Source organism: Grampus griseus (genome assembly GCF_964374135.1).
Source record: "Grampus griseus genome assembly, chromosome: 9".
Taxonomy (NCBI): domain Eukaryota; kingdom Metazoa; phylum Chordata; class Mammalia; order Artiodactyla; family Delphinidae; genus Grampus; species Grampus griseus.
Window position 1 is genome coordinate 55,158,974 of NC_139003.1, and position 11,811 is coordinate 55,170,784.

At 38.7% G+C, this 11,811-nt stretch overlaps 1 protein-coding gene across 2 annotated transcripts; it reads right to left on the reverse strand.

Annotated features, from left to right (window-relative positions):
• Positions 1 to 1,045: 1,045 nt before the first annotated feature.
• On the reverse strand, positions 1,046 to 8,534 carry MTERF1 (mitochondrial transcription termination factor 1). Of its 2 annotated transcripts, XM_082662417.1 has the most exons (3): positions 8,498 to 8,534; positions 7,875 to 7,937; positions 1,046 to 3,325 (listed from the first exon to the last, which is right to left on the reverse strand). In XM_082662417.1, exons 2-3 carry the CDS (start codon positions 7,904 to 7,906, stop codon positions 2,137 to 2,139), a joined length of 1,221 nt encoding a protein of 406 aa, XP_082518543.1. In that variant the 5' UTR covers positions 7,907 to 7,937; positions 8,498 to 8,534; the 3' UTR covers positions 1,046 to 2,136. The 2 variants fall into 2 exon arrangements, with proteins under 2 accessions (XP_082518543.1, XP_082518544.1); XM_082662418.1 differs by lacking the exons at positions 7,875 to 7,937; positions 8,498 to 8,534 and adding an exon at positions 7,690 to 7,856.
• Positions 8,535 to 11,811: the final 3,277 nt, after the last annotated feature.

Below are 11,811 nucleotides of genomic sequence, written 5' to 3' on the forward strand. Positions count from 1 at the left end.
AATTATACATTGATAAAGCTGTTGTTAAAAATACTACTGTATTTACTATGGCTACCATTGAAAAGTTACTATGTGCAAGAAACCTTAGAGACCCTATATCATCTGATTCTTAACAACTCTGTGAGGTGAATTTTTCATCTTATAGATGAGAAAACAAGTTCTGTAAAATTATTTACACAAAGTTACAGAGCTGGTCAGGAATAGTACCCAGATATACTACTCTAAAGAAATGTCTCTATACAGTCCATGCTTTCTAAATTATGCCATGCTTGCCATCAAATACTTTATTGGAAATATAAGAGATCACTGACATACAAATGGCCTTGAAAAAACAGGCATTTGGTTTCTATCACTGGTGGGAGTAAGTTTTTTTGAGGCATCAATGATAAGAAATAAGGCTTAACACAGGGAATTATACCCATTATCTTGGGGGGCGGGGGGTGTGTGTACCTATCTTATATATACCTATAATGGAGTATAATCTGCAAAAACAATACTGAACCACTATGCCGTACACCTGAAACATAATACTGTAAATCAACTATATGTACTTCAATAAAAGGAAAAAAAAGGCTTAAAAGGTTAGCGTCATTGTTACTTAATTCAAAATCCACATCTAGAAAATAAATGCCTCTGGAAAGCAATTAAAAGTAATTAAGCTCATATAATTTGTTCCTTCTCTTTCAGTTTATGTCAGAGCTAGACTGTGAATGTCTTCAAGATACAGATGTCATCTGTTTGTCATTCTTTAAGTCAGCACCTCTAAAAATTCTTGGTTCTTTGTATTAACAGAAACACCAACAAAATATAAATATACAGAAACCATCATTATTTCTTTAAACTACACTCATTAGGCAAAAGTATTCCTTTATTTAGATTTTATTACTTACATTTAGTTTTTTATACATACATTTAGAGGAAACTACAAACACTAACTTATTAGCCATTCCAGAAAGATAGGTGGATAAAAAAAGTGTAAGAGGAAGAAATACGGATACTATACTATAGGTATACTTCTTCACCTAAAATGCAACTAATCATCCATTTAGTTGTTATATTAGTCTGTTTGCTGCTGTAACAAATTATCACAAACTCAGTGGCTTAGAACAACACCAGTTTATTATCTTTTGGTTCTGTAGGTCTGAAGTCTGACATGGGTCTCACTGGGCTAAATTCAAGGTCTCAGCACGGCTGCGTTCCTTTCTGAGGTGCTAGTGAGGAATGCTTCCTTGCCTTTTCCATTTTCTAGAGGCTACCTGCATTCCTTGGTTCATGTCCCCTTCCTCCTTCAAAGCCAGTAAAAGTGGGTCAAGTCCTTCTTACATTGCATCACTCTGACCTCTTCATTTACCTCCCTCTTCCACTTTTAAGGACCCTTATGATTATACTGGGCCTACCCAGATAATCCGGGATAACCTCCCCAACTCAGCACCTCAAATTAAGGTCCTTAACTTAATCACATCTGCAAAGTCCTTTTATAATGTAACGAAACACATCCACAGGTTCTGGGAATTAAGACATTGATATCTTTGGGTAACCATTATTCTGCCTATCACAGTTGCCCTTATCTTCAAAGAAATCAGGATATACCCATAGTAAATTGAGCCTAAACTGGAGGAGTGGTGGGGCATACTAATGGTTTAAATAGAGTACGTAGAATTTGGGATGAAAAATTCCTCCTTTTTGTTGTCATATTCTTACTGACATTCTATTTTGAAGATGAACCATGATTAGATACATGGAATAATAGGAGAAATAGGTTGCCATTCAAAACCATGATAGGAAACAGAACTATCTAAATGAATCTGTCGATTTTCAAATCTGAACAGAAACCAAAAAAGTTTATTTTGTACTTCCTTTTTACACATTGTTCTGCCATAGCACTCAGCAACTACCATTCATACAAAAGCCACAGCCTATATCATAAAATTGGGTGTTGTACTAATTCAAACTACAGAAAAGGTAGCTGGGAAGACTATACCAGGGCATAATGACCATGAGTTTTTATGAACCTTTAAACTAAAATATCCAAAGAAACATTATATATGTATATGTGGTTAAGAAAACAAACCTCCTTTTTGAAAGGTCCAAATTCAAAATGAAATTATGTCACTACATTATAAGACTGACTTCTGCTTAATTCCCCAGAACAACATTCTGTCTAGTGTTTAACTTTTTCAATTTAGCGTTATATCTTTTTTGACTCCAAGACAGAAGACTGATGTTTGACGTACTCAAGTTATAGCCAGCATTTACCAATTCTTTGATTCGACTTTTTAAAGTGCTTATGCTTGAGTCCAAAATCCGAGGATTTTCAATTATTTGTGAAATGCTAATTTTTTCTTCTATGAGGCAGTCTATTTTATCACTAAACTTTTTCTCTCCCAAGAAGATCACATCTGGACAGCTTAAAACAAACTTCCGTATCTCTTCTGTAGTACACCCAAGAGAAAGCAGTCTTTCTTTGATATTTGTGTAGTTTCTTCTCATACAATCATTGGAAAGGTCTAGGATTTTAGCTCCTGGACCATGTATCAAAGCAAGCAGCTGTTCATTGTTCAAGTTGAAAGCTGACTGTAAAAATTCAATATTAGTTTTTACCCGTTTGGTGCTCTGAATTAAGATGAAAGGGTTTTTAAAAATTATCTTCCTGACAAAACCTGTGGGATCATTGTGACCCAAAGACAAACAGACTTCTCGCAAAAATTCAACCATCTGTTTATTCAGCTCGAGACTATTGGAGAAGGTACGTGGGGCACTGGTCAACAATCGACAAAGGCATTTATGGGTCAATCCAACTGAGTAGAGGAACTCTATATTTTTCTCTAAGTTTAGGTTGTTACTGGACCGAAAAAAGGATTCAGGAGAACGTTCCAAAATAGCTACAATTTCAAGGTCTGATGTCACAATTCTTCTCCACAGATCCCACCGATATGAAAGACTTTCAGGTGTGCGTGTCATGGCTCGTGGATATCTTGATATGATGCTAGCAATCACTTCTTTGCTAGCTCCTTTAGACAGAAGGAATGTCTTCAGGTTCTGCTCATTAGTACCTCTCCTATTAAAAACTCCAGGCTGTCGTTTCTTTGCCATGTCAACATCTACTCCCATAGTAAGTAAGTTATTCAGCAGTTCTTCATTTTCCAAAGGTTCACTGTCTGCATTATCACATTTCATACTGAAAAGCCTAAATGAAACTGATTTAAAGAGGATTTCTGCTGAAAATCGGATCATCCAACATCTTGAACCAAAAAGAAAGTTACTTCTCATATACAAGAGGTTTCTTGGTGCCATAATGGTCAGGTAGCCCAAACCTTTTGGAATGCTGTATAAAACAACATATATAATATTATACAAACACACATGTTAAAGAGATAAAAGACCATATTATGACTCTGTAAGTATCATGGTCATTTCTGTAAGAAAACACCTAGGGATCCAGCTCTCCTGGTGCTGTGGTAACAATCCCACCACCACACTCCCACTCCCTAGCTCACTGCTTCTGATTATCTGTGGGTCAGGGGTCACTTCTATTCTTAACATAAAGAAAAGCAGTACAGCATCATCACTGCTCCAGAATTATTCCTGCCTTTACCTTCCTCTTTTTATTTGGCCTTGCCTGCCTTGGCTACCCAAAACCAGTTGCCCCTCTCCATCTCTGCTTTATCTTCCTGGTTTCCAAACCTTTGATTTATTCCTACTAATTGATGCTTTCAATTCTGCCTTGTCTTCTAACTTACTAGATCTCTGGCCTTGCCTCTGCCCATAGATACCAGACTTCTTTGCCTCTGTTCTCACTTCCTGGTTATCAAACTCTAAATCTAGGGGACTTCCCTGGTGGCACAGTGTTTAAGAATCCGCCTGCCAATGCAGGGAACACGGGTTCTACCCCTGGTCCGGGAAGATCCCACATGCCGCGGAGCAACTAAGCCCATGCACCACAACTACTGAGCCTGCGCTCTACAGCCCGTGCTCCGCAACAAGAGAAGCCACCACAATGAGAAGCCTGCGCAACGAAACGAAGAGTAGCCCCCACTCGCCACAACTAGAGAAAGCCCGCGCACAACAAGGAAGACCCAACACAGCCAAAAAAAAAAAAAATTTTTTTAAAAACCTCTAAATCTAGCCCTGAAAACCAACACTTCATACTACCTAATTTCCACCTTAAACACCTTTTTCTAGATTCATGGTACTCTTTAAACCCATGCTATCATTAGAACCTTAATTCTTATCTTACATAGCTCCTGATCCCAATCTCCATGTCACTCAATTTACCCTGACGTCCCCTTGGTTCTTGGGTTAACCCAACAACTCCAAACCAATTTTCATCTTCATAATGATCTAGCTGGGATATTTCATACACACAGTCCACCGCATGTGGAACTATATAGAGAGATGGGATGTAAACATTTTAAAAGTTACTTTTGCCATTCTCCTCACCACCATTTTATAAAAGACTAACTCAGGGCTCTCTGCATCTGTGTCACAGCACATGTAACTTTGATCAAGTGACTAAAACCTTGATAACTCATTTTCCTGATCATTTAGAAATAGAGCATAAATTGGATGAACTTATACATGATAATAATCATAGGTCCCTACTAAAAGAAGTACCTCTATTTATAGGAAATATTTTATGAGAAAATTAACAGAAAAGTTTTCTTCTGTTATCCAGCTTGTCAGATGGTTTATGTTCCTAAGTTGTTTGTGGTCTCAGTCATACAACAACACATAATACTTTTTTAACTGTACTTTCTCCTTTTCAGACTATACAGCTGTGACAAACTTAGTTCTTGATTCCTAATTACTTACAACAGGCTCTTATCACTTAAAAGAGGCATTTCCTTTCTCCTCTCTGCTAATTAAGCATAAAATAGAAAATAGAGATAAATGGTTCCAACTCACCACTAATATCTCTGGGCTTGAGATACTGCTTTCAAGATCCATATAAAAAAAGCTCCTCTGTGTCTGTCCTTTTAATTACTACAATCTAACAAGAAATTGGATTATGCCTACAGGCTGGGAACATTCCTGTAACTCAGATAATCCACCAATCATCAAAGAATTAACAAAAGATTCCAAAACTATAGATTCAAATAACATTCAAACAAAACGCAAAACACTCACAAAGTAAACAGCAAACAGCAAAAGCACATTTTAGATTGCCCTATACTCTGAGTTCATTATTCTTCATGTCTCCATAATACCACATACTACTCTATAACTACATACTCTTCCAAAAATGCATGAAGATAGGAACTTAAAAATAAGATCCTCCTAACTAAAGAATGAAGGCTTTACCTTGCCCTGCTCAACAACCTGCTCTCTCTTCCAGATGCTCAGGGTGACCTCTACTGGATAATGGGACAGAACACTGACAGCTGTAGATAAAACCAGTGCTTTCCAAAGAGGGGTGAGAGATTATCCAATGGGACGCAGGTAGAAAACAGTAAAACTCCAATTTATATTTGTCTTGGCCTTTTAAAATTTCTACTTTTTACATGTTTCATAATGTAAAAATGTATACAATATAATAGTACTATAAAACATGTATATAACTAATTAGTAAATAAATATACCTATATTGGAGGTACATTTATAAACCTTTTTATTAAGATTGTACATGTTCAAAAATGTCTATGACTACTACTCTAGACTACACTCTACTCTTGAGAAACAGGGCTGAACGAGTCACAGAAAATTCAAAAGAAATTCTACTGATGAAAAACTAAAAGTAAAGATATATGCCAAATATCTTAACAAAAGAGGAATAAATTAAGGTTTCTCCTGAATCTGTCATAGGGGGATTTTGTCTTTGTGTATAGTTTATTCTCCATGGAAATATCTTTCACACAATTTAATGTCCAAAACCAAACTGAGCATCCTTCCCAGCCCCAAAACCAGCCCTCCTCTAATTAATGAAATCACTATTACTCAGTAATCACTCATGATAAAAAAAATCTGAAAGTAAGCTTTGGTTTTTTTTCTCTTCCTCAACCCCAGTTATTAAATCATGTAGATTCAGCTTCTTCAGTACCTCTGAAATCCAATCTCTCTACTCTTTGCTATTCTCTCAGACTATAACAGCCACTTAACTTGCTTCTCTAACATCAGTCACTCAAAACTGCCCCCACAGTACACCTGTAAAACAAAGATGTGATCATGTCCCTCATTCCCTGATTCCCTGACCTCTGTAGCTGTCCCCTAGAAGGTAAAATCTTCAGATTGACCTTTCTAGCTATCTCTTCTATTCTACAACCTCACAACAAAGCACCATTGCTCTCAAATCTCAGGTCCTAAACATCCTTGACCATTCTTGTCTCCCAGCCTTTTTTTAAGCTGTTCTGTCTTTCAGAAAGGCCTATCCTCCTACTGTCTATCCACAGTACAAGATCCCATTCAAATAGTATCTTCCCACAAATCTTTAACTTAAGAAATACTTGAAGTTGAAGTGAATCATTTGTTTTATAGTAATTTGTTACTAAGAGTCTAAAACTAAGTGTTCTATTTACATAGGGGAAAAAAAGAGCTGAACTGGACTTAGAACTAGCAACAAAAATTTGGTTTTGATTACAATACTATAAATGCAATAAATTGACCCCCCCAAAATGGTATGAACAGTCTTAGCTAAGCCTAAAAACAATGGTAACTAGTATCAACAGCTGGTAAACATATGAAGAAATGGGGGGAATTCTCAAATATTACTGTTGTTAAGGAATTTGGTACCATCCATCATCTTTCAACCCAGCATTTCTACTTCTTGGAGATTATCCAAAGTAAATACAGGACAAGAATACACATTTGTTATTTAAAAAAAAAAAAAAAAAAGGATGACCATTATAATATTACTTGCTACAGCAAAAAAGAAGGAACCCAAATGGCCACCAATAGTAGAATGATTAATAAATAGTGGTACATGTATACAATATAATACTACACAGCCTCCTTTTAAAAATGAGGCAGGGGCTTCCCTGATGGTACAGTGAGAATCTTCCTGCCAATGCAGGGGACAAGGGTTCGAGCCCTGGTCTGGGAAGATCCCACATGCCGCGGAGCAACTAGGTCCGTGAGCCACAACTACTGAGCCTGCGCGTCTGGAGCCTGTGCTCCGCAACGAGAGGCCGTGACAGTGAGAGGCCGGCACACCGCGATGAAGAGTGGCCCCCGCTCGCCGCAACTAGAGAAAGCCCTCGCACAGAAACGAAGACCCAACACAGCCAAAACTAAATAAATTAAAAAAATTTTTTTTTTAAATGAGGCAGATCTAACACAATAGAAAGATGTCCAAGACATTCTAAGTGGCAACCTGCTTAACAGTACAGTGGCTAGGATAATACCACTTAAATAAAAAGGGGGGAGGGGACATTAATATATACAGAGAGAGGAAAAAATAGAGTAAGTTATTTTTCAGTTTTCAACACAAAAAAGTTAAGCCTGATGAATATCAATTTATTTTACTCCTTTAGCATCCAATCTCCATTCAAAATACTATTACATCTAGCGTGGTGAATAAATATTTAAGCAGCCTAATGCAATAAGTACCAACTGCCTCAATCTACAAATTTCAAAACTAATTAATATTCCATAACTTATTTCCATCTGTCTCTCAAATTGCCGTTTTTAATTACCAAAGCCACTATTCCAAGAGCTAAAGGCCAAAATTAGCAAATACACTGAAAATCTCTGTACCTGTAACTTGTGAGGTCTAAGGAATAAAGGAAGATTTATGAGCCCCTCTGCTCCACAATTCCCCGGACAAAGGGGCTTTTAATGGAAATGGGTAATCACTGGTTCCAGGCTTCTACATTCCAGGTTAGTCTTCTTTTGACAAAACGAGCTAAGTTTGGAGATATTTACAGCAATGAACTTCTCACCTCATTTGTCTTAAGGAAAGAGAACTTTGCATTCCTCCAGAAAAGCTGAAAAATAGCTGTTTCCTAGAAATGGAAAAATAAAAGGGGCGGGGATAAAATAACGTCAGGACTTGTAATACAGAATAAGGAGCTCAATCTCAGCTAACGCTGCATAATGTTCTCGTGAGATGCATAACCTCTTATATACTAGGCATCTCTCAGAGATACTGAGAAGAAAATGGCAAGTACAAGCCCGAGTATAAGAGGTAAAGGCGGCAGAATCAGAGTATAATTTGTAAAACCAGAACTAAGTGCTTCACACACATTATCTTACTTAACAACCACAACTTAAAAGGTCGGTATCATTCCTAAAATTACAAAATCAGAAAAAGCGCCGAGCTCCCTTACTAGCTTGACTCAGCTCGTTGAAGCAAGGTTCGAACCCAGTTGAGTCTTTAACTCAAAAATTCCACGGGTATTTCCACGGGTTCTTCCATCCCTCTTCCTCCCACAAAGAAACTCTACAAGCGGGAACGGGACTCCGTTACACATCACAGTCACCCAGACCCGCTTCTAAAAAGAAAACGCACGCCGGCAGCGAGTCACCGACCTCAACTTGGACTATAACTGGGCGCTACAGATACCTTTACTTTCCCTTCTGGGGTCTGGAGAATAACAGAGGAACGGAAGTGGACAGGAATAACTTCCGGCAAGGGGCCGCGCACAGAGGTGACGTCACCCTCCTGGCGCCCCCCCGGCGGCCACGCGGCCGCCTTCCATAGCCTGACGCTAGGGCCCCGGCAGAGGGCAGCAGGAGACCGCGATGAGCGCGGGGAACCGGTCTTCAGGTCTGATTTTGGAGGGCGGGGCGGGACTTGGAGATTTCCCAAGAAATATATATTTCCCAAGAAGTCTCTGTTATATACGTGAAGTTTGCAGCCTGATAGGATGATTACGCTTATTAATGTGATTAACATGGCGTGGATGAACACCTCCGCGTTTGGTGCAGGAAAACGCGTGTGAACAGCTCCAGGTTTTCGTTATTGAACTACCTGGTAAATCCTGAAGTGTGGCTGCTAGTCCGAATTCAGTCAGCCTTCAGGACGGGAAGCAATTCTAGTGTTCTTCGATTTAAGTGCTTACAATACAAATTACTTCTGGTTCTTTTGAAATTGTGACGAATTTGTGCTATTTAAATCAAAATTTTGGGACTTCCCTGGCAGTCCTGTGGTTAAGACTCTGCGCTCCCAATGCAGGGTACATGGCTTCCATCCCTGGTGGGGGAACTAGGATCCGGCGTGCCCCAGGGCGCGGCCAAAAAATTAAAAAATAATAGTAAGTAAATAAAAGTTTCAGTACAAACAATCTCCTCAGCCAGTGCGTTTTTGTCACCTCTGGGGGTGTCGCCTTAAACCTTCGTGGTCCTCTCAGTCCCCAAAAGAAGGCTTATACAGAGATTAATGAAATAATCATCAGGTTGCCACTTATCTTCTGGAGGAAGTGGTAGTTTAGTCCTTGGAAAAACAGAGAGATGGGGAGAGGGTTGATCCTGAATTCTAGTACAAGGAAGAATTTCTTGCATTACCCTCGTCTATGTAGGAGCATAGTGGTAGAATTTTCTTCATCCCATTTCTGCACCAATGAACCAATTAGTGTTTTATCCTCACTCTGTCCCTTAGATGACTCCTAGCTGGTTTGTTGTCGTCACTTTGTTTTGAATTAACGTTCTATTTTGTTGGTTTATGAGGATAAATATTTACCTTTGAGACTTTACTAATAATCTATCTGTTAAGTGAAATGATTTACTCCAGTTCCTCCAGGTTAAAAAAAATTGTCTGGAAAAATTAGAAATGGTCTCTTTATGTGAGTTTCTAAAATCTATTTCTGCGTGGAAGGAACTCATATATCCCAGTTAATATTTACTATTATATATAAATATATAAATTTATGTATATAAGCATATAAATATTATATCTACAAACTGCCTTACAATCAGAATGTAAAACAATAAAATCTTTTTTAGGAATCATTAAACTTCAGACTTTAAGAATATGTTTGGGATTATGGAGCCTCAGTCCTCCTTTTACAGATGAGACATTGAAATCCTTAGAGTAGAAGCCAGCAAGAGAATGCACGTCTTATGACTCCTTGACCAGTAAGTTTTCTGTGATTTATACCACATGCTTTGTTGTACTGACATAAATTATCAAAGGTTCTTTCAGACTTACTTAAGCAACCTCACTGTTTGTTATTTGTGATGTCATGTAGGCAAAGGAGATTGGTTCTTTTGAAAATAAGTTCCATATTTCCTATCCCAAATTTTCTGATTACAAATATATTTTAAATACATATTATAAAACAGTGAATAAGAAAACTATAATAATGGTTGGATTAGAACGGTGTATTTTTTTTTTTTTTTTTTTGCGGTATGCGGGCCTCTCACTGCTGTGGCCTCTCGCATTGCGGAGCACAGGCTCTGGATGCGCAGGCTCAGCGGCCATGGCTTACAGGCCCAGCCGCTCCGCGGCATGTGGGATCTTCCCGGACCAGGGCACGAACCCGTGTCCCCTGCATCGGCAGGCGGACTCTCAACCACTGCGCCACCAGGGAAGCCCTAGAATGGTGTATTATTGATTCATTTTTCCATCTTATATTTCTGCAAAGAGGTTTAATCATTAATGATCTGTGAAATGTCATTACCTTAAATAAGACCAAGGACTATTACTTGGTTGTCGTTGGTGGTGTGTTAGATTGGAACGTGTATATACCTTGCCTGTATTTTATTCATTATTCGCTATATCCTGCCTGCCACCACTATTTTCAGGATGGGGGGGATATAGTGGAAAACAAGACAAAGCCCTGGCCTCCTGGGATATTCTTTCCAGGATAGGTCTCACTCAGCCTGAGTATCTGCTCATCTACATGCTTTCCCAAGACCATAGCTGACCCAAGGCCCTACTAAAATGATGTAATTAAGAAAAAGAAAGTGTGGTTAGAAACACTGGGGGGCTGTGTGTGGGAGAAGATCAGTGGCAGGGAGTAAACGATGATGAAGGAACAAAGAGGAAAAGGAATGAGATGAAGTAGTAGCAACATGGTAGAGAATTTTTCCTAGAAGCTGTTCTAAAGTTTTCATCTTTCTGGATTTTTAATAAAGGCTAAAGTAACTCAGTTTTTAAGTCGAATTTATATTGTCATATATCTCTTTTACAATTCTCTTTCTTTTCTGAAACCATGGTGATATTGGATGGTATATGTATTTTTAAATGACCTTACTTGGGGAAAGACAAAGTTGCTAAATTGAATTGGATCTCTCCTTCCCCAACCCCCTTTTTATTTGAAAGTCTATTGCAGGGAAAGGATAGACTCTGGATAGACTCTGGAGCCCTCCTTCCTCAAATTGGACTTAGACACTCAGGGGATGGGCTGAAAGTCAAGTACAAATATAGTATCTTTGCTATATTCACCTCTGCCTTTTTATAACTAAGGTTGTTTCTTTGTTCTTGTTTTTGTTTTTTTTACTGTGCCAAAGGTACTTGCCTGACCAGCTCTGCCCAGGAAATGTCCTTAGTTTTTCATGTAAATAGACTTCCAGCAAACCACAAGCCTTTGGTTGACCACTCATGTTTGAATCTCAGAAGACCCAATTAAGGTCAGAAAGGAAGTGGTCCTCCATTCCCCCACCCCCTATTCAATAAAACAACACCCACAGAGTCCTGGACGCAGTGGACAAATGGATCACCCACACCCCGTCAACTTCCTAGACAGAGTGCCAGCTTCCTACAAGTCTCACTTTAGGGCCTTCAGAGGAGCATCAGGTCTCTACCCAGAACTCTCTTCCTCCATTCTCTTGCCTGGCCGTTTGGTTTGCATGAAAACAAATGGAAAAGCTACGAATTGGTTAAGGCTGAGTAAAGCAGTAAAGTTACTCAGATAGTCACAAGTGGTTAATATTCTT